This window comes from Misgurnus anguillicaudatus, chromosome 25 (assembly GCF_027580225.2).
Source record: "Misgurnus anguillicaudatus chromosome 25, ASM2758022v2, whole genome shotgun sequence".
Lineage (NCBI taxonomy): Eukaryota > Metazoa > Chordata > Actinopteri > Cypriniformes > Cobitidae > Misgurnus > Misgurnus anguillicaudatus.
This window is the reverse complement of record NC_073361.2, coordinates 3,067,521-3,091,909: the sequence shown is the minus strand read 5'-3', so window position 1 is coordinate 3,091,909 and position 24,389 is coordinate 3,067,521. Positions and strand designations below refer to the sequence as shown.

The 24,389-nt window shown below is 38.2% G+C and overlaps 1 protein-coding gene across 1 annotated transcript in view; it reads left to right on the top strand.

Moving 5' to 3' along the window:
• The window catches only part of mppe1 (metallophosphoesterase 1), a 76,349-nt gene that overhangs the window by 31,270 nt on the left and 20,690 nt on the right, over positions 1–24,389 (top strand). Inside the window, exons 6-8 of the mRNA XM_055181635.2 lie at positions 24–92; positions 19,799–19,921; positions 22,470–22,610. Of these exons, the coding sequence (XP_055037610.2) occupies positions 24–92; positions 19,799–19,921; positions 22,470–22,610 (333 nt within the window). The remainder of the gene's footprint in view (positions 1–23; positions 93–19,798; positions 19,922–22,469; positions 22,611–24,389) is intronic.

Sequence of the window (24,389 nt, the reverse complement as noted above, 5' to 3'; positions counted from 1 at the left end):
TAAACCCATTTTTACCTTATTAGGGTTCACATCATGATGACCACTGCAAGAACACAGAGACTTTTGCCCCAACAGCACCAATTTTGCTACAGGTGAGACTGCATGTATTAAACACCAATGAGCCATTCCATTATGACCACCCCCATCCTAGAACAATGAGCAGACCTGGCAACCCAACGAAGGCACTGGTACAGTTCATAGAGCAGTATACTGTAAATACCACCAAGGACCAGCTTTCAGCCAGTAAAGTGTTTGGTGTCTGTCAGAATATAGGAAGCTGACAATTTATCGGATTTAAATAGAGGACAAATTATGATGGCAAAGCACCTTGGAACTTCAATCTCAGTAATGACGTGCCTTGTGGGTTGTTACTGTGCTACTGACATGTAGTGAGTACATATCAAAAGTGCACGAACGGACAAATGACATCAAAAGCTTATTGATTGCAGAGAGGTGTAGAGACTGTCACCCATTATTCACAGGGCCACAGTGTGACAAATCACCAGCAGCTACACCTGTAGTGACCAGGACACAGTTTATTGTAAGCTTCTCTGTAAGGGCCTGCATAGCCAATGACCCAGCCAGGGACCAAATTTATAAAATGCTGTGTAAAATCATCCTACATATGATCTTATGATCACTTATCAAAAATGCGTATGTGTAATTCATAAACCGAACGTATGCGCAGAAAACGCGCATACCCCTTTCAAATTTGTAAATCGCAAATGAACTTGAAATTGTGCGCAGCCGAGCAGTTTCAGATCTTCGCCTTTAAACCATGCCTAATTAATGTCATAAACATTGACAAGCGCTCTTGTATATGTCTAAGTCCTTTACAAGCAGGAATAATGTTTTTTATATCCCAAAACCTGCAGCAATTAGATAAGCAAAAGTGTGTACAACTGCTCAGACCCTGACGTGGCGCTAAGCACTTTTCCACGCCAAAAACAGTTTCTATAAATATGGACGTGCGTACGCATGCTATATAAATGAGGCCCCAGGTCTCCATTACTGCACGCCATCCAGGCCTGGATTATCACAATAGACTAACTTTGTTTATAGGAGCACTGTAGCCCTAGCCTGGTAATACCATCCTCTGCTATTTTGCTTCGCTTCATAGACAGAGTCTGGCTGGGCATAATTGACAATCGTTTTCCTTCTCGTGGGAGGGGCTTGTCTGAAGTTTAAAATCATTGGTCTAAACATAAGCCAATCACATAACATTTGGATATGATGTGCGTTATGCGCCGGCTCAGCCGCATTGAATCTCTGCTGTAAAATACACGTATAATGTGAAAACAAACCCATCGAGCGAAATACCAGAGTTAACATGGCTATGAACGACTTTTGCAGATTATGTAAAGTAAATCGGGCCAGAGCTAGTTGAACATTATCCTTACGGTGTGTTTCCACTCACGTCTAATGGGAGAAACGCCCCTCTCTCCTCTCAAACTCTTCCACCAGACAACCATAACCATATGTAAATTAAATCTTCCTACCTTATTTTCTGGTTAATCAGGAATGTCACCAAAGAATGCTTGCCCACACATCCTCCACCATTAACTGTGAACAATATAATTCCCTTCCATGATTTCTCGATCGTTGTGCACGTCAAGCTGTGCTGCACACAGTTTCTTGCTGACAATCGATAAAGTTGATAAATTCAACTTTTCCAAAAACTTGTCGGGAGTAAGGCAACAACATAATCTCCATTCAAAATGTTTACCAAACACTTTTTTTTTGAGTTTAAGTTGGCAAGTGCCGGTTCTCCACAACAGAGCAAATAGCTTTCTGTGTGTCCATGTCCACTACAAACTACAACCGTGATTCGGCGCTTAGCGTCTACGTCACGGCTCTCAGCCCGCCCTCTGTTCGTTGATTTGTCGGCCATCTCGATGTCGGAGGAAAACGGTTTGAATGGGAGGTATCTCAGACTGAGTACAGAAGCGTAATGAAATTTAGTGGAAGTACGAAGTCTGACGTAGTCAGGCTACTGTAGCCCCTGAATAAAAATTTTAGGAGCGCAAGCAAGAAATTGAGGGCACATCTTAAATCAGCCTCTAATTTATTTTTTTCCCAAAATAACTGCATTTATGAAAAATACTAAATAGACTTTGTCAAGGTTTAACCAAGAAACGAAACCAAATGCAGACGTAGAAGAAAAATAAGGAATTTTACAAAACAGGAAAAACAAAACCCACGAGGGGGCAAAACACGACAAGGTAAACACAACACTAAACTGACACTAAACTTAAAGCAACACTATGTAGTGTTTTAAATAATGTCTTTTAACTGGACAAATTGTACTGTTGCTGCAACCTGAGCAGCCTCCTAGCTGCTACAAGCACACTCTGAAAGTGGCGGTGGAAGGTAGAGTACACAGCCCCGCCCCTCCCCTGCCTGCAGAAGAGTGTCTGATAACAGGCACTGTTGTGCTTTTCAACCACATGGGGGAGCTGTAAGTCATTTTTACATGGAAACTACATAGTGTTGCTTTAACATAAAACCAACAATAAACTTTTCAAAACATTAAACAGACTATACTAAGATAATACTTAATGCTCACAGGCAAGGACACTGGATATACGACAAGACGAATGTGCACAGAACAGCAAACAAAAGGACAATAAATAGGGAGAACTAATGAGGGGCACAGCTGAAAATAATGACGAGTAAGGGAGCGGCAAAAAGTGACAAGACAAGGGAAACACGTGGCCTGATTCTAAATAATCCATGGCCATGTGCTCCCACACAAAACATGGTACTGTCAGAACCCTGCCACAAGGGAATATAACTTAATACAAAACAAGGATCTGGCTGGATCCTGACAGTAACCCCCCCCCCCCCCCCCCTTAAGAAGTGGCTACCAGATGCCCTCAAGGGGAAACACTAGACACGATACAAGACAGATTGACAAACCGACAAGACCCAAGAAAACACTACAGTTAACAACAATTGCAAACAAGCAAGAGTGACAAATGGGTTGGGGTGGGACAGTAAAAACAATAAACAAGGGAGGGGGTGTGTGGGAACAATAAAGTTCATGGGGGGTGGTCCAGGTTGGGGGGAACTGGGTGGGGTTTGAGTCCTTGATTTTCTGTGTGTAGCTGAAGGAGTCCGGGTGAATTTAGTGGGAACTTTGGGAGTGACATGACCAAAAGAGGCAAACTGAGAAGAAACAAAGTCTGGGAATTGACAAGGGAACTGCGCTAACGGCTGCTCTGGCGGCTCTAAGTGCGCTGGCGGCTGCTCTGGCGGCTGCGCTGGCATCTGCTCTGTTGGCTGCGCTGGCGGCTGCTCTGGCGGCTCTGGGCGTGCTGGCGGCTGCTCTTCTTCTTTTTCTTTTGGAGTGCTGAGAGTGGAAGAGGTACTGTGACCAACTCAGAGGAGGACCCCCCCGGATAAAGACTCCCAAGAGATCCTCCTCTCTCGCTTTCCATGAAGAGAGACAGGTGGGAATGAGCTTTCCGGGGCCAGAGGGGAAAGTCCTGAGTCACCGAGTAACGACACTCCCGCGACAAGATGGGATGGGCTCAGTGGTTCTGGTCGGGTTCCTTCTGGAATTGGCCCCAAGTCCATAAACGAGTGGATCGTACCAGGTAGGACCCGGTTCACACTCCAGGATGAAACCACGACCTCTCCTCGCTAATTGACGGTACATGTCCGCTGGGTTCAGTTCTAGCATGTTCGTTCTGTCAAGGTTTTAGCAAGAAACTGACCCAAATGCAGACGTAGACGAAAATGGGCACGCTGGTGGCTGCTCTGCTGGCTCTGAGCACGTTGGCGGCTGCTCTGGCGGCTCTGGGCATGCTGGCGGCTGCTCTTCCGCTTTTTCTTTCGGAGTCGAGGTGCAGAGAATGGAAGACGTACTGTGACCAACTCAGAGGAGGACCCCCCGGATAAAGACTCCCAAGAGATCGTCCTCTCTCGGTTTTCTCGAAGAGAGACAGGTGGGAATGAGCTTTCCGGGGCCGGAGGGGAAAGTCCTGAGTCACCGAGTGACGACACTCCCGCAACAAGATTGGATGGGCTCAGTGATTCTGGTCAGGTTCCTCCTGGAATTAGCCCCGGGTCCATAAACGAGTGTATCATACCAGGTAGGACCCGGTTCGCACTCCAGGATGAAACCACAACCTCTCCTCGCTAATCGACGGTACATGTAGGCTGGGTTTAGTTCTGGCACGTTCGTTCTGTCAAGGTTTTAGTAAGAAACGGACCCAAATGCAGACGTAGACGAAAAATAAGAAATTTATTAAACAAAACAGGAAAAACAATACCCACAAGGGGGCAAAACAGGACAAGGTAAACACAACACTAAACTATCAGTAAACATAACATAAAACCAACAATAAACTTTTCAAAACATTAAACAGACTAGACTAAGATAATACTAAATACTCACAGGCTGGATATACGACAAGACAAACGTGCACAGAACAGCAAACACAAAAGGACAATAAATAGGGAGAACTAGGGGCACAGCTGAAAATAATGACGAGTAAGGGATCGGGGAAAAAGTGACAAGACAAGGGAAACACGTTGATTTTAAATAATCCATGGCCACGTGTTCCCACACAAAACATGGTACTGTCAGAACCCTGCCACAAGGGACTAGAACTTAATACAAAACAAGGATCTGGCAGAATCCTGACAGACTTAAGTCTATGCAGTTGCTGCACATGTCATTGATTGTTTCTTTATCTTTAATTGTAAATCGCTTTGGATAAAAGCGTCTGTTAAATGTAAATGTCATTATGCACAATTGATGAAACTTTCAGAATAGGAAGTTATGAAACAAAGAATCATACAACCCCTTGACTAATTCTAGCAATAAGATACATACATATACAATACGTTATTTCCAGAAAGCATATTGCAATGAGATGAGTGGCATGGGAATATACATACTTGTATTCTTTATACGTTTCTTGTCTTCTATCAAGTTTTCCTTAACTGGGCATCTGATGTCTAAGACCTTTATTCTCATCTATATTTTTTTGGTGTTAATGTAGGCTAGAAGTTCTCCCACTCTTTGCAGTCAATGTTTAATTAAATCCGTGCGGACGCATCTTTTTGTGAATGTGACTTTTCACTTTTATCGTTATTATTTCCCAAAATGGCACAAATATATTAAATTTGTGTGTACAAAATATACATTTATTTTTTATTATTTATATTTTTATAATATTGTACACAATTTTGTCATCAACTACAAGCAAAACATTTTCTCTTCAAGTCTACTCACATTATTTTCTTATAGCACAACATTCATCACTGATAGATGAACCATTAGGGGGATGGGAAATTATTTTTACATCTTTTTGTAGCAAATCCTCAACTCTAAACGATCCACTACTCAAAAGTCTTGTGAATGTTTTTTTATGTGTTGCTTGGCCTTATTTAAGCAACTTCTAAAATAAATATATTTTTACTCACCATGTATAAACATTTTACAATAAAATATTTCATAAACAATTTATATAAAAATACAACATGCTTCTCACATATTATTGTAGCACAGTTTGTGCTGAATACAGTGTTATGTGATTGTAGTCGTTAATATGTTTTAAACAACTGAAAAAGCCATATGTAAGAACATGTCAAAAACTCCTCAAGGGACCCAAAACACCCTTAGACCCCAGAGGCCATGGGCGTAGATTTAGGGTGGGACGCTAGGGACATGTCCCTACCAATATTCAGGGAAGGCTAAATTGTCCCTAGCAATAATTTTGACCAAACAATTAATCTGTATTTATGTATAACCACTGATGTCAATTCACTTCTTGTGTTTTCTATGTTTTACTTATTATATTTTATTCAGGAATCATTTAAATGAGATTAGATATCTTTTGCAATCCCGTTCTGTAAAAATAATGCTCTATGTGGTACGCAAATGGTTAACAGCTCTCTGCAATGAGTCCCGCCTCCATAACTCACATCGCTAATATGACTGGATTAGCATTTCTTGAAGCCAGCCTCTCTAACTCAAATCACTTTATGATTGGATTTTCATTTCTTGAGTGCCGCCTCTCTAACTCACATCACTTTATGATTGAATTTTCATTTCTTGAGTCCCGCCTTTCTAACTCACATCGCTTTATGATTGGCTTGTCTTAACTTGCGAGCGTGTAATGTAAGGTGCATTGACTTTGTTCAACGCGCAAAAGCTCACTCAACAAGACGTGCTTGATTATTCGGGCTACGGGTAAGTGAGGAAGAAAGCATTATTATACCCACTGTACTGTAACTGTTTCATGCACAAAATACGGAACAAGTTGCGTCACATTGGGTTTTTCCCAATACACGACAATCCCATGTTAACCTGAGGAGTTGCAAACTTGTGTCAGTACATACATGCTAAACCTTTTATAAATGGGGTGGCAAGGCTATTTAGGGAGTCCCTAATCCATTAAAGAAAATTTCTGGTAACACTTTACTATAAGGTTCATTAGTTAACTACATTAGTTATAACGTTATAAACTAATAATGAACTGCATTACATACAGCATACATACTGCATAGCATTTATTAATCAGCATTTATTAATCTTGTTAACGTTAGTTAATGCACTGTGAACTAACATGAACGAACAATTAAAAGCTTTGTTTCTATTAACTAACATGAACAAACCATGAACAATACACTTTTACAGCATTTATAAATTTTTGTTAATGTTAGTTAATACATTTACTAATGTTAACTAATGAACCTTATTATAAAGTGTTTCTTCATATATTCTTCAATGTTATAAAGTAAATATGGATTCATATTTGCTACATAGTGATTTACTTTTCTTCTTTTTGACAAAGACTTAAACAGGTATTGTTTATTAGGCTCTAGGACATAACCAATTGTTTCCAATTGTAACCAATTGGGATGGCACCGGGGTTGACAAGTCAGATGTCACTGTGTAAAGTGCATACTAAGTTGTCTGTTGTTTAAGTCAAGTAAATGGCGATAAACAGTTTTTGCAATGCCACAATTTTATTTATGTCCCCACCAATGCCAGAATCAAACTTACGCCCTTACCAGAGGGTTAAATGTTAAAGCAATCCCTTAAGTTTTGTTATGCGTTGCTGCAAAGTCCTTAGTACCCACTTCCCCTCTGTTGATTTGTTTAAATTGTGAGATGTTGTACTATATAGCCACCGATTCTCCATTGCTGTGTTTTGACTATCGTAAAATACTTAGTATAAACATTTGGTGGAAGAAGAATCCCTCTTTCACATGTAAGCGCTTTGAGTGTTGCAGAGAAGCGCTATATAAATGTAACAAATTATTAGTATTATATATATATATATATATATATATATATATATATATATATATTTAAGCAATATCGCTCGAGTAGGAGTGTGATATAGCTCTATATCATCACGGCTGTGATTAGGCCAGAGGCAATCACAGCCGTGATGATATAGAGCTATATCACACGACTCCGAGAGCGATATTGCTTTTATACAACAGTTCGACGGCACACGTTTGAAAAACAAAAACTAGAAAACAACAACGGAGTTATTTTAAAAGCCTCTTTGTTTGAGAACTACTTCTTCCACCACGGATTTGAGGGCTGCCAGAATGACAGGTAACACTTTCGGCTGCTTTGAATATCATAACAACTCAATGGACGGAAAAGCCGTTTCTTTATATTACCGTTTCTTGGTCACAAAGTGTAGTTTTAAGATTAGTTCAGTCGAGAATGTATATGTATTATATTTAAATCTACAGTCGATTAGTAAAGATAGCGCCTGTTTGAACGTTTGCTTAGTGAGATTCGGTACGTATGAGAACCAAAGCATGAGCGGACGTCAGTGTTCACTCGCCCCGCTGACCACCGCCCTCTCTGGGCTACATCTCTGACAGGGATTCCCTGGCTCTCATGTCGGCCTTGTTTGTTTTTTGGCGCGAGGTAAAAGTTAATAAAACTATACTTATATAATGTTACTATTGGTTTCCCATTTACTCTTAGCGCGATACGAGCACTCGATTATTATTAAACTTTGTTTGCATGCTGCTTATAAATATACCAGTGGCGATATTCTCATAACATGTTTTAATAGTCACGTCACGATTAAATAAATGATCAATGTCCACATTTAAAAGCTGCGGTGCTTACCTGCAGTTCCACGGTGTTTTCGCGTTCTGATAAGAGATATAGCTCCAGAAGAAAAACCGAGTGTTTACATTCCTCTTTCCAAGTGTCCACACAATGTTACAAGACATTAATCCCATAAAGTTTAACGTAACATCCAAAAGCCCTGATCTTTAACGGAATAATAACTTCCGATTGGGGATTCACAGACTGATTTATGAGCTAGTGAACTAATGAGACACACGGAGAGTGATTCAAAACAGCGTGGTTGTGTGTGCCTGCAGTTTTCCATTCAGAGATGAGCCTGTTTAGGACCTCCATTCACTAGGTGGCGGAATGATATGAAAGGTGAAGCGGTAACAGTGCCGTTATCAGTACAATATTGCATAGCTCTTAGCCAATCAGATTCGAGAACCAGAAAGAACTGTTGTATAAATATATATGAAGAGTTTGGTTCCAAAACGCGATAAACGCCATTTTTGAAAAAAATGAGTTACTGCCAAAATCAGTATTATATCAGGTCAGTAGTTAAAAGTAAATAATTAATTTTACGCAAAATCCAATACCCGCCGTGATATTCTGTCATCTTTTCTCCCTTTTTTCCCAAAATGCGACAAACGCCACTGCCCCTTTTTTACAAAACGCAATAAATCCGTTTCTGATATTACAGCGAGCGGACCATTCACGCAATGTAAACAAACATGGCGGCGCGCTGAGTACACGGAGTCCTATTTTTCCTCATCTACTTTGTACTTCGTGGTCAACAAACAAAACAAAATAATACTTTAATAGCATTGCCAAACCTGTGATGGTTTTCTGTGACGGGAAAGAAACGTAAGCCATCAACAGCTAATAATTTCCGCGAGAGGCACTCGGTTGCTTCTCCAGACAGCATCAAGCTTCTCATGCTAAAACATTGTGTTCTTAATATAACAAAGTAAGTGTTTTGGTTAATGCCATTAATGTTTATTTTTTAATCATTGTATACCACTAGTCAACTAAATATATATAAAATGGTAAAGATGAATGCACATTTATACATTGATTTAATAGATTTATAGCATTTTGAAATAAAAAACTGTCATGGATTTATTGCATTTTGTGGAAAAAAGAATTAGTTTTTATAATAAATCTTTGAAAATCAAGTTATGGATTTGAAGTTTTTATGTTTTTATAACCTAAAGATGCTATGTGAAAGTTTGTAACAGAAAATAGTGGTTTTCATCTTGTCACTTTCTTGGTATAGAAAACACGTTTTTACCGAAATTTGTCAAAATGGATTTATTGCGTTTTGGAACCAAACTCTTCATATATATATATATATATATACAATATATTTATATATTATACCTAAATAGCCAATGAAAACTTGTGAAATCATGTCATCTGATTTTCACGTACCCGTTTGGTGTCAAAGCTGTCAATCACGCCGCATATCTTCCGCCTGTGAAGCATCTCGCCGGTCTCATAAAGTTTCATCGAACCTCAGCACTGGATATAGCCGAATAAACATGACAATGACTTTACTTCGAGGTAAACGTTTCCCCCGGACACTAGACTTAGACTTAGACATACTTTATTGTCATCCAGCTACACATTTTGCAATGTACAGTTGAACGAAATTTCGTTGCAAGGCTCTGAGCATAAAAAAATAAAATAAATACACATGTAATACAATATACAAATTAATTAAAAACCTAACTAAAACTAATATACATAAAATGGCCACAGGCTCTAATTCAGCAAAAAATACATGGTTCACATAAGTATAAGTGACCAGTATCACATGCATAAAAGGATTCATTTCACTAGGAGTTCAACAGTCTTATTGCATGAGGAATGAAACTATTATAGAATCTTGTTGTTCTGCATTTAAAACTGCTGAACCTCTTCCCAGAGGGCAACAGAGAGAACAGAGCATGATTGGGATGGAAAGGGTCCTTTATAATTGACTGAGCCCTGGTCAGGCAGCGGCTACCAGCAGTATTGTCAATGAGGGGGAGTGCTGTCCCTATGATTTTTTCCGCAGTCCTCACCACTCTCTGCACACATTTCCAGTCTGAGGCGTTACAGGACCCAAACCAGACAGAGATGCAGCTGGTCAATATGCTCTCTATTGTGCCTCTGTAAAAAGTGGTGAGGATGTGAGGGGGGATATTTGCTCTTCTCATACGACGCAAAAAGTGCAGACGCTGCTGTGCTCTCTTTACAAGAGCAGAGATGTTAGGAGACCAGGTCAACGTATCTGTGATCTGCACCCCCAGAAATTTGATGCTGCTCACCTGCTCCACTATGGCGTTTTTGATGAGAAGGGGGCTATGGCTTGGCTGTTTTTTCCTGAAGTCGACGATAATCTCTCTTGTTTTGTCGACATTCAGGATTAAATTGTTGGTATCACACCATCTCACCAGATGTTTTACCTCCTCTCTGTAGGCCAGTTCATTATTGTCACTGATGAGACCCACCACTGTCGTGTCATCCGCATACTTAATGACAGTGGCGAACCGTGAGTACTTCAGCTGGGCCTTCAAAATATGCAATGAAGTGCAAATGCCTCTCCATGCGCAATTACGCATGGCACAATAAATGAAAGTCGCAAATTTAATGGATAGGTTCTACTTACTACACCGCCTTAATTCTTAAAAACAGGAAAATGGAGACAAGTGAGCATGGGGGAAAAAACACCAAAATAAATTGAGAGTAGTTTGTTTTTCATAAATTTTAAAATTCAGAATATAATACTAGGCTATTCGTATTTCGTTAAATCATACAGTGAACGTGTAAAAATTCTGAGCACGCAAAGTTAAATTACAGAATAGGCATCGTTTGCCTTTAAATGCAGTTTTAAAGTTTAAAATTACTTTAATCTAACTGATAAACACAAATACAGACTCTGCTGCTCTGTAAATTTGCATTTAATTTTTGTTTTTTGTAAATATATATTTAGCTGTAGGATAGCTTGTTAGTCTTTTTTCATAAGGGGAAATATAGCACCCTGCGTTCTCAGTGCACCTCCTTGTGGCTTATAACTGTTATATTTTGCGGGCTCGCAAAATCCCTAGCCCGAGCCCCGGTGAATGTTTTTGCATTCTCTGAGATTTAGTTAGGTAATTATATTGTATGTAATTCGGCGTCGCCTGCAGTCATTACTATCCTCAAGTAAAACTGTCAGGAAGTGAAAGTATAATTAAACCCATTATTTTTCTCGTGTTCACTTCTGATATGCGCAGCGCAGCTGCACGCGCATCTCTCGGCTGTGCTCTTCACGAGTACCCGCTTAAGTAATTTCGTTTTTACCTCAGCCCTATCAAACTAGCCACAACGTCAATCACGTTTTCTGCCATTTACCTCAACCACTCTCACCGCAGAGATTCGGGCCATTAGACGTCTATGATTAGGACTTCTTCTTCTTTGGTGTTTTACGGCAGCTCGCATCCAGCTTGTTGCATGATTAGGACTTCATGAAGGCTTACAATGCTTTGTTTTTTACCCGCCCACTTGAAATCAAAGCGTGATTGGTCGATTTGCCCGTCACTCTCCACACCAAAACACATAGCTTGGCCTTCCTTGGGATTCTTGAAGTCCTAACCAATGAATGAGCCAGTTTACCGGGCCTTAATAGAGACAGACGATTCTGATTGGATATGAACCTGACAGTAAGCTTAACGTTAGAACATAGATGAGAGAAAATATATTACATGTATTAAATTAAATTAAATATAAATTTAAACATGTAAAAACATATTTTTATTGAATACTTTATTATTTATTAGTATTATTATAAAAAATATTTTTATTAATTTTTTTAGGCCTTCTCTGAAGGCGTAGAAGGCCCTGAAGGTTCCCCACTGCTTAATGATATGGTTTGTACTGTACCTGGCACAACAGTCATGGGTCATCATGGTAAAGAGCAGTGGACTCAGTACACAGCCCTGGGGGGAGCCGGTACTAAGAGAGATGAAACACTAGACTAACATCTAGGAGTTACTTAATAACGGTAGGAATGTGCAAACAAAGTATCTGTCTAGCATTGGTGATATTTACGCTGGGAATTTCCCCACCACTTTTTGAAAGCATTTGGTTAAAATGTTCTGAAAAATCAAGCGATCCTTAAGACTGGTTTTGTGGTCCAGGGTCACATATGTTGCGTTGTATGCTTATGGTGTGTTTTCTTGTACATATGTAATGAAATTCATTGTAATCATTTAAACGCGCTGCTGTTTTCTACGGTATGGTGCTTTGGCATTGTTCGGTTGAGCTGGTGTTGCAGGGACTGTTACATGTGTGATGTGTGCATTCGACATTGTTGACAGGGCCGGATTAACATAAGGGCTAGGTGGGGCTGAAGCCCCAGGGCCCGCGGGATTAGGGGGCCCGTGATTGGCTGGAGGAAATGAGATTGTCAAGTCATAGGTTGTTGATTTGTGTATAATAAAATAACAAGAAGTTATTGGAAAATGTGCCTGATTGATATAATTCACCGCCCAATCAAATTAACTCTACAATTTGCGCCATGACGTTGGGAAACGCCCCTTTTTGTTATGCTTTTATAGAAAATGCGTAGGCCGATAAATCGCTGCCTGGAGTTGCAAAAATGTTTAAGAAAAGTGATAGTGGTGCACAAAAAAGGAAAAAAAAACTTGAAAGGCAGAAAAGGGATTCAAAAATTCCGAAACTAACGAACTATTTTGGATCACTTTCATCCGTGCCCGTGGAAGACCCCGAGTGCAGCGGAAGCAGCTCAACCCCCTGTGTCGTCCCTGATCCGCGTGTTGAAGGTAAGCAAGCAGCTGAAGAAGTTAATGAGTTAAGCATTATTTGGATGGTAATTGTTTTTCGTGGAGTCATGTATTTTCAATATTTATAGCATAGGGCCAGGGGCTATATAGTCGGTGATTTTATTGAAGTCTGAATCCACAATTTCAGGGCTCCCCCACCACCCGCGTAAAAATCCCCGGCCAAATTACAGTTTTTTGACGAACATAAACGTCCAATATCCAAGGTACATGCGCATTTTTGCCCCGATGAGTTTGTCTTATTGTAATATTACATAATATTAAATAGATATATCACACAGGTAAAAGCGCAGTTTTCCCCAAATATCAGCACAATTGCTAATGTGATATTATGTTATGTAAAAATGAATGAGTTGGTTTACCGTCATTTCGCCGATGAAAATTTCAAAATGAAACCACAGCAGAAATAGTCTCTGAAATTGATAGTGGTGATGGTGATTTACTGAATAATCCGCGATTTTAACGAATGTGTTCATTTGAATGACTCGCTTATTAAAACCAGATCATGGGCGATCCCAGCGAATGTAGCTGATCGTTAATGTTTACTTATTTTGTTTAATGTAAAAGATTTAACTTAACAAACAATACATCATCAGAAAGATCTAAGGTTCCAGCATTGGTATTTGATCTTTATTTTATTTAGAAAATCTTATAGTGACAGTAATGCTTTGATTTGTGCCACGAGTTATAAAAAGGAAAATCGGAGTTCAAACCTGTAAAATGAAATATGACCCTCAGTCGCAATAATTGAGAAAAATCTAATGCCTGGTCGTCATGATGAAAGCACTTCACAAAACAATATCCTTCATGGCTTTTGGTTCAAAGGCGTGCATTTTTGGAGAAATATTGATTGATTTTATATGTTAACTTCAAATTTCTTAAGACAGGAGTAATATTTATTCAATTTTTAGTCCAAACACGGTGATATTAGCCACTGATTTTACTGACATTTCCAATAGTCCATTCATACGTGAAGCCTGAGGGCGCCCTCGTGCAGATACAGTCCAGATTTGACACACGAACGAGAGGTAATAACTACAGTATATTTATTGTAATGCAACACTTATAAACATTGCCTTAGCACTGGACAATACAATAAAACGTTATATTATAGTTTCATTTTACAATCCAAAGCCACATCAGCTTTATGTTTTGCAATTTTAGTTTAAGTATGACTTTGGGGGTTTTCAAAAAAGGGGGTTGACTTTTAACTGGTTAAGACTTGCCGCCACCTACTGTTAGTTTTAGTTTTATAATTAAAGTACCCTTTAATTAAAAATTAGAAATAATTTTATTTTTAAATATTAAATAAAATAACAATCCTAGCATTTATGTAACTGTAATTGCAGTGTAAATGTAGGCTATTAATACTTTTTACAGATATCCACATGAGAAAAAAATGTTCCATCTGAATAGGGTTTTAGAAAGCAAATGTTTTATTAATGCTTACTTTGTCCCTTTAGATAAAAACGAGAGAAATAGCCTGGTGCACGATGAAATATTGGAGCCATCATCATCACCACCACCACCACCACCAGACATCATATCAGATCATAATGCAGGGGAAAATGACATCTACAGTACTGATCCGGGATGTTGGCCTGCTGACATTAACATACAAGGCCAAAATTATTGGATCGGAAAAGGACCAGTGCCATGTCAGAATCGCAGCTGTGATTTTTCTGCTTCTGAAAAACAATACAAACACCAAAAACGGGCGTTTTCAAAGACCCTTGTAACCCGAAAACTTGTGAATGGTGAGTCTGTTCCACGTGACTGGCTTCTGTACTCTCCAATCAAAGGATCTGTGTTTTGTTTTGTTTGCAAATTGTTTGGAGGCATTTCACCATTTTCTGGAACATCTGGATACAGTGACTGGAAACACGCACACAGTCGCATTCCTGATCATGAGAACTCTGAACATCACAGAGAGTGCATGGTAACTTGGGTGACAAGGACATCTGAAAAGGGGCAGATTGATGCAGGCCTTAGGGATCAGTTCAAATTGGAGTGTCAGTACTGGGAGGATGTGCTGAAAAGGGTTGTAGCTACAGTAAAATTTTTGTCTGAGCGTGGTCTATCGTTCAGGGGTGATACTGAGACTTTCAATTCCACCAATAACGGTAATTATATGGGTATACTTGAACTCATTGCTCAATTTGATCCATTTCTGCGGGAACACATCGCTCGTTTTGGAAATGCTGGGAGAGGAAAGCCGTCCTATCTGTCTAGTACAATATGTGAAGAAATTGTGAAATTGATGGGAAAAAAAGTTTTATCAGAGATCGTCAACAAAATAAAATTAGCCAAGTACTTTTCCATAAGCGTGGATTCCACACCAGACATTGCCCATATTGATCAACTCACTTTCATAGCGCGATACGTTTCTCCTGAGGGGAATATAGAGGAGCGCTTTCTTGAATTTCTTCCTATTACAAGCCACACAGGGGAATCACTTTTTAACTCTGTGATGACTGTACTGAATGAGCTGGGAATCGACATAAACAATTGTCGAGGACAGTGTTACGACAATGCAAGCAATATGTCGGGGGCTTATAAGGGTGTACAGTCACGCATTCGGGAGGTAAATCCACTGGCAGAATGGGTGCCTTGTGCAGCACACACACTTAATTTAGTGGGAATAAACACAGTGAATTGCTGCTTTGAAACAAATGAGTTTTTTACATTTGTGCAGACACTGTTTAATTTCTGCTCCCGATCATCCTCGCGATGGCAGGTGATTACCAGTGGTCTTGAAGCAAATGAGAACAAGCGAATTGAGAGTTTAAAGTCCTTGTCAGACACCCGCTGGTCTGCGCATGCATCAGCTACTAAAGTACTGTGCTACAACTATTCAAATATTCAGCAATCTCTCATTGACTTGTCTGAGGATAACAATCAGAATTTATCCACGCGTAACGAAGCTAGAGTGCTCTCAAAGCAAATGGTCAAACTGGAAACTGCTCTTCTTTGCAAATACTGGAACTGCGTACTTCAACGTTTTGATGCAACTAGTACAGTCCTACAAAACATTGACCTTGATCTCTCCAAAGCTGTGGATTTAGTTGCATCTTTACGGGACTTTGTTGCAGAATTGAGAGGGCAGTTTGATCGTTTTGAAACCGCTGCGAAAGAAATGTCACCTACTATTTCACAGGCCTACAAAAGTGACTCCCAAAGGAAGCGAACACGTAAAAAACATGCAGATGAACCAGACAAACCTCATCAGGACTTGCAGATGTCTGGTAGACAGAAGTTTATTGCAGATGTTTTTTATGTGATAAATGACCGTCTTACAGCCGAGCTTGACAGAAGAAGTGAATCATACAAAGAGATCACTAACTTTTTCACTTTCCTGAATAATATTCATACTCTCTCTGACCAAGAACTTCGTTCTTCTTGTGTTAAATTACAACAGAAGTACAATACAGACTTACAAGAAGATTTTGCTGATGAGTTTGTACATTTTAAAGCATTTTGCAAAAAAGAAAAGACAGTTTCAGCCAGGGAATTGCTGCAAGAAATAAGAGCAAGGGATCTTCAAAATGTTTTCCCAAATGTGGACATAGCCTTGAGAATATATCTCACCTTACCAGTCACAAATGCGTCAGGAGAGCGCTCCTTCTCAAAATTATCTTTCATTAAATCTCGATTGCGGTCAACAATGGCACAAGAAAAACTAAGCCATCTAACACGGATGTCCCTGGAGTATGACATTGTTAGAACCATGGATTTTAATGATATCATTAAGGATTTCTGCTCTGCTAAAGCTAGAAAAAAGACTATTTAACAAAAAATATATTTTATAAGTGCTAGTAACCAGACAGTTTACGGTAGTCATTGACTTAATATATATTTTTCCTACTATGTAAGTCAATAGGTGCCGTCAACTGTCTGGTTACTAACACTATATAAAATATATTTTCTGTGTTCAGCAGAAGAAATAAATTCTTTCAGTTTGAACAACATGAGGGTGAAGTTATTGAAGTATCCTTTTAAAGTAGTCATTGTTAAGCACTTATTAAGGAGGTATGACTGAAGTAATTAATGAAGTAAGTAATGTTTTTGCTGATTTTGGTAACCTTTATGTTTTTGAGTTACTCATATCTGGAGGAAATGCACTAAATATTTTATCAATAAAATGTTCCCAAAATGAACAAAGAAATTATGTGGAGTAATTTATATCATGATGTTCCATCAATCTCTGTGCAGTAGAGAGGTACTGTGTTAAATAGCCTGGACTATTTAGTGTGCAAAAATAATAATAATAATAAATAAAAAAATTAATTAAATACATTGATTAATAACAATGAAAAATATGTATTGCGGTAGAAGAGTGGCGCGGCAATCAGATGAAAGGGGGCCCTTGGTGTTGCTATAGCCCCAGGGCCCAAAGTCCTCTTAATCCGGGCCTGATTGTTGAGGGTTTAATTTATGCTGAGTATTTTCTTGTTGTTGACTGGCCTACGCTATGCCCATTTTTGATGCGCGTTATTCAATATTTTTTCTGTCCTGCAGTAATGTTTTTATCTGATCTTTTGTCCCCACCACTTTTCAACACAAACTGACGCCCCTGTTGTGTAGCATTACCATGTCAGTGTATTGATTCATTGTCCCTTAACGGTTTGCGAGAGACATTTAATACACTTATAATTAATATTAAATAAAGTAAGCGTATTTAACCAAGACGTAGGCTATTTAATAAACTGAGCGTATTCATCTGTCAATACGAAACGCGACTTGGCCATTCTAATTAATGATCGGAAGAACGCGTATCAATCAAAGTTACTGTAAAATATGCACGCATGTCCATTTAAACTCAATTTTGGTCAAATGTGGATTATATCATGACACTGGCAAGAATATGGTTACATGTAAATATGCCGTACCAAGTGTTTTTTTCACTTTCTGAAAAGTTACCGTTTTGGACATACGTGAGTTTCATCAGGCAGCGACGATATATATATATATATATTAGGGCTGTCAAAATTAACGCGTTAATAACGCGTTAACGCAAATTCATTTTAACGCCACTAATTTTTTTAACGGAGATTAACGCAACGCGCAATTTCTGTTTGACCCTTGGTCCAGCCCATAGTTGAATGAACAGAGACGCAGACAAATGTGACTCTCTCTAAATGAGTAAAAGGTTTTCATAGAAATAATAACATTAAGCAAATCGTCTACCAAATCCAATGCTCTAAATGCTCGTTGGACATCTGATATGATCTTTATTTATACGTCTGAGAGGTGTAACGTTACCGTCCTCCTAATGCTTAATCTAATACAAAAATGCGTCTCAATTCATTTTGGTTTCGCTTTTATGCATGACTTAGAAAATAGACTGCAGGACTTGCTTGATGTTAAAAGAGTCATTAAGAGAGATAAAGTTCGGTACCTGATTAATGTTAAAGAGTTATTAAGAGCGACAAGACTCAAAAGCGATCCCCTCACGCTGACTGACTGATATCTGAAGCGCGTGCACACAGACGCGCGAGTGCGCGACCCGGATATATAGACATCTACACAAAATTACAGTTTTACAAATATCTGTTTTGATAAGAATTCACGCAGGTAGGCTTTATAATCTGTTATGTTTTAAGTAAATGTTTCGTTAACTGTTGGGTAAAACTATCTGATGTGTAACATTATATTAGATCACTTAGATTTTAAGCAGTCTGTCTCAATGTCAATCAAACAAAAGGAAAAAAAGTTGAACATACATTGATGATGTTTTTGCTTTGTGTGTGCTAAATCTATTAGTTTTACCAGTGATTTTAAGGTATTGATGTGGTAATATAATGTATGGATGTGGAAATGTTTGTGGTAATTTGACTCTTTCAACTTCAAACACGTGTAGTTCTGTCATATTTTGTTATATTTCAACAAATCAGGCATTGTTCTATATTTTAATAGAGAATGTCAAAATATGAACAACTATTTTTTTAAAAATTTGCTAATTCCGACTCAACTTGCCTGCACAGGTCACAAATGATGCAGCAGCAAACAAAAATGGAGAAAGAAAAATCTTCTGAAAGGAAAATTCATATACAAAACAATGGCTGGTGATTCTGTTAAAATGTAAACAGGCTGTTGTTAACATACATTTGCATAAAGCATATATATATGTATATATGATTAGAATATTAAAAACCTGAAAAGTGTTAAATTAGGGTAAATTTAGAATGGATAAAAATGTGCGATTAATTTGCGATTAATCGCAGTTAACTCATGAAATCATGCGATTAATCTAGATTAATTTTTTTAATCTATTGACAGCCCTAATATATATATATATATATATATATATATATATATATATATATATATATGATTTCTAAGTGGGAGAACTGGCAAAATAGCAGGGTGTTCAAATACTTATTTTTCTCACTGTATGTATATATATGTATATATATATATACATACAGTGAGAAAAATATATATACACATACACACACACACACACACACACACACACACACACACACACACACACACACACACACACACACACACACACACACACACACACACACACACACACACACACACACACACACACACACACACACATATATATATATATATCTATATATATATATATATATATATATATATATATATATATATATACATACAGTGAGAAAAATAAGTATTTTAACACCCTGCTATTTTGCCAGTTCTCCCACTTAGAAATCATGGAGGTGTCTGAACTTGTCATCGTAGGTGCATGTCCACTATGACAGACATAATCTAAAAATATATATATATATAGATATTGCAATATGAATTTTTTTAACTATTTATTTGTATGATACAGCTGCAATGATGTTATGATAAGTGCAATGGTATTATTACCACAGTTCAGTAAACATATGTATTACTGTAACAATGTATTCATGTTTTTCAGCATTACCCTCTATATAGAGTGAGTGATGCCATGTGTACAGGTGTAGATGCAGCCCCTCTGAATGAACGATACCAGCTGTTTCAGGAACAGTATGATGTCATTTCACAGGTTGCCTCCAAAAAGGTGAGTCAAAATTGTTGAATTAAACTAAAAAGTTTAATTTACAGATTAGTCTTCCCAGAAATGAAAATTCTGTCACTACTTACCCAGCCTTGTTTTGTTGGTTGGGACCATTTTTATTTTTATTCTTACAGTAGAAGTGGGTTTGGGCTATCTTTTAAAGCTGGAAATGATTTTTTTTCATTTCCCTCAAACGGTCCTTGGGGTCTATTTGACCCCAAACGACATTTCATTAGTTAAAAAAAGGTTCCCTTCATCTCAGAGATATAAAACTTTGTGACTTTTCCTAAACAATCTATCTTTACATACACAAAAAACAAGGCTTGATTCAGTTGTTGTAAAGGTATGTAAAAATATTTTATTAATCTGTCCCTTGGGGTCAATATGACCCCAATTAGAAGTGAATGGGAAATGCAAAAAATTTAATTTTCCACTTTAAATTTTTTTTCCCAAAAAATAAATTTAAAAAAATCCAGCATAAATCTGAAAATTCTGACACAGACATGAAGGCCTGGTTCTTGTGCACAAATGCAATGCAAAAAACACATGCTAACACAAACACACACACTTAAACTCAAAGTCAAATTTCTGTGGCATTTTGTAACATTTCAAAATGCATCAAAAACTATAAAAAGTTACTATTTGAAATAATATTTATTTTTAATGTCCTTTCTACTGTTTATAAACATAAATTCACAAAATCTATCACTAAAGTAGTGATTTGAGCAGATGTCCATATCCAGTAAAATGAATGAGTCTCTATGGGCATCTGCTGGTCGAAATGATTTAATTCCTAAAATGTAATTCTTTTATATTTTTTTCTAAAAACCGATGGTTGAATACAAAACCTAACACCTATATAAATAACTAAAAACAATTTAAATTACATTTAGATCATAATTTATGTGAATTTTTATAAAAATTTGATATTTAGATACAACAAATATACAAATTAAAACACTTAAAAACAATTGCAAATCAATGAGTCTTCTTTGAGTGACCGAATAATAGATTTAAAATGATCCACAGGCACCAGAGTTTGTAATTTCAATTGTGTTGAGGAAAAATTCCATTCAAATGGTGCTGTGTACATAAATGCCCTTTTCCCCATTTCAGTTCTTGCAGATGGAACAGAGGGAGTAAAACAATTTTCAGAATATCTCTCGACACTTTTTTTGAATAAGACAACCTTAATACAAAGGCAGCAACCCCAGAATAGTTTTATAATTAATTAAGTAAAAATGAATTTTCCTTCTGATAGACAAAGATGGCCAGGCTACTCTATTATACAATATACAATGATGAGTTAAAGGCTTAACAATCTGATATAAATTTTAAAGCGCTGTGATAAACAGCATCCAAAGAATCAAGTACAGGCAAAAAAGTAGTAGAAAGTAACCTCATTCTTACATTAAACGAAAACAAAACTGATTGGCGCAATTGGTCTGAACAGTTTTTTTTAAATGATGACAAACCGGGATGAAAACAAGCCAAAGTGAAATAGGAGTAACAAGGCGTGATAATTGCGTGAAAATGTAAGTAGTAGAAGTAAAAAGTCGGCTGAAAAATAATCACTATAGTAAAGTATACCCAAAATGTCTACTTAAGTAATGTAACAAAGTATATGTACTTTGTTACTTGTTGACACCTCTGCAAGCAGGGAAAGGGAGAGCAGTCGAACTCTGGTTTGTACCAGGCAATCGAAAGTGTCTAAGCCCCATTATATGCTTTGAACAAGTGACTTGGTTGGTTCCTCCAGATGGGGACGTTTTTCTGGCAATGATTTACCGCAATAGTATCTCTACCTGGGGAAGCTTTACATATCATTTAGCCACCTGATGTAGACTTAAAATGTAGTCAAAATTTATGAGTCTGCAAAAGTGCTTTTAAAGACTTTGAGTGTTAATTTACTCACGCTCAGGTTATCCAAGATGACATTTTATAGTTGACATTCTATTTTTCAGTAGAACTGTAAAAAATTAAGCTGAAACCATCATCCTTAGTAGGTTTTGCCTGCAATGTTCAAATTCTCATAATGAGGACATGGCCCTTCCACACAAGTTGCTTTGACATGCTGGTGACCCAAACACTCAAGGAAGTTCTTATGGCCATACAAATGGGTATATATAATGTACGCATCCAGAGGCGAAAGGACATCTTTAAAAAGATGCCAACAGTCATTGACAGGATATATGGTCTTTAACACCTGTGTACTTGGCTGCAGAAGCACCCAGGGAAAGCTTCAACACATGACCATGCACGGCAGTGGGATTGCTAATATGAATTTAAAATCCAGCATCTTTAAGAGCTGAAAGGTAGCTTTTTTATGTCTAGGGTGGAGAGCAGCATGGTAAGTGCGAACCAATTTGTGTCACTCCATAGAACTGTACACAAGTTAATTTCTTAAGTGTTTCTTAAGAAATTGTGGTGTTGACATGATGGACTCTGTATAAAATACATATTGCCAAATAGGTTGCTTATTTCACTGAACTTTAGTCAAGTCTGTAAGGCTAGAAATGTAATGAGATTAAATGATCTCTCTCCATTACAGCTTCTATGGTGGTTCAGACCCCGCCTCATTCTGAGTGGCCACACCCACAGTGGCTGTGAGGTTCTGCATGAGAACCGCTACCCTGAGATCAGCGTACCATCATTTAACTGGAGGAACCGCAACAACCCCAGCTTCATCCTGGTAACCTTAATGACAATACCTTTCATCATATTAAACCTTAGAAAGTTTTCTCAGATTAATTACATTGTTTTAACATTCTTTGGCCTTAAATAAAATCTTGGTTTAACACAAGCCCAACATATTTTCATGTTTTATTCTATAAAATTTAAACACAACAATGATTCCCACACTCAAGATTTTTAAAGCTGTAACGTGTCTTTAAAAGGGTGGTTGCTAACAATTTGCTACATGGGGCTATAGACCAGTGGCAGCTGGTGCAAACAAACATAAAATGAAACTTTTACTGTAGTAATGCAGGACTGTAAATAGCCATTTATCAGGTGATGAATATAATTACTGCTTAGCTAAAATGCGGAAAAGTCACAGTTGAAGTCAACTGTTAAAGCACAAAATAAAAGTACTATGAATCTGTAATGAACTAATCAAGGTAATCATTCACACACACACACACACACACACACACACTATATCATTATATCCATGCAAAACCAGCTCAAACGCGCCACAAAATTTTATAGAGTCCTGTCATTTTATAGTCCTTTATATGTTTCCTGTCATATGATCACTCACATGACAGGTAGAACATATCAAAATAAAAGATATACACACAAATAAAAGTAAGAGATAAAATGGCTAAGACTACGTAAAACCTATTTAAAACTCAAATATACATAAAATCATAAAATATATATTTTAAGCCGTTAAAACATGAGTCTTGTGTGGCAGTGTCACAACCAGGGGCATAGGCAGAAATTGTATTTTGGACGGGCCGGGGCAAAAGTGAGTGGGCCAATAGTTTATTCTAGAATAAAATGACTTAAATAATAATTAAACCTTAGAGTAGAAAAAAGAATAGACAATCTGCAAAAACAGTGACATCTTTCCTTTGCAATTTTCGGCGAAGGCAATAATAAACTACTGTCTAAACATGTTCAACCAACACATAGCTCAATAAAGGCTGGACAAACCAGGCCAGGCAGTCTTAGGGGCCAGTCACACCAAAAGCGCTTTAAACGCTTGCAAACGCAAGGCGCGACGCACTGCCTTTTTTAAAAAGAGCAGTGCGACGCGGCTTTTCATATTGCTATGCAACCACAGAGTCAGCTGTCTTGTCAATCAAATATTGAAGCGTGAGAGCTCTTTTGCTGTTAACTGTCATATTAGCAGAAACTTTAAAAAGAGGGCGTTTGCTCTGACCTTGTTTGAGGGTGAGAGGTGCACAAACACGCAGGAGAGAGTGAGCGAGTGGAGTCCGGTTCTTCAAAGCAACTGTAAACTTCCCTCACCACAACGTAAGGCCCGCCTCTCCCCTCATTCGATTGGACAATGCAAAGACGCGAATGACGTCGGGCGCTTCTCCGCTCTCAGCGCTCCTTCAAAAACGCGTGCGCGGCAGGCGGCAACTTGTTGTGTATGATTTGAGAAGACCAGCAATGATGGAAGTAAATAAACAGCGACTTTTGATGCAGTGTGAATTAAATCACTCCTCACCGTGGCTCATCTTTGTTTTCACCGTCTGAAACGGAAATACCTATGACGCAGTTTTTTTTACCTGACGGGAGGGGTTCTGGTGGACCAATCACAGCGCTTGCGGTCTGCGTAGATCTGACGCGCTGTTAGAAATTTTGTGAGGTGCGCGTCAGGCTACGCAGAGCTACGCACAGGCTACGGATAGGACCTACGCACGACTATAAATCGCCCTTAAACAGCGCGCAAACGCGCCCTGCTCATAGAATATCATTCAAAAAAGGCGCCTGCAACTGCCATAAACGCTTTTTT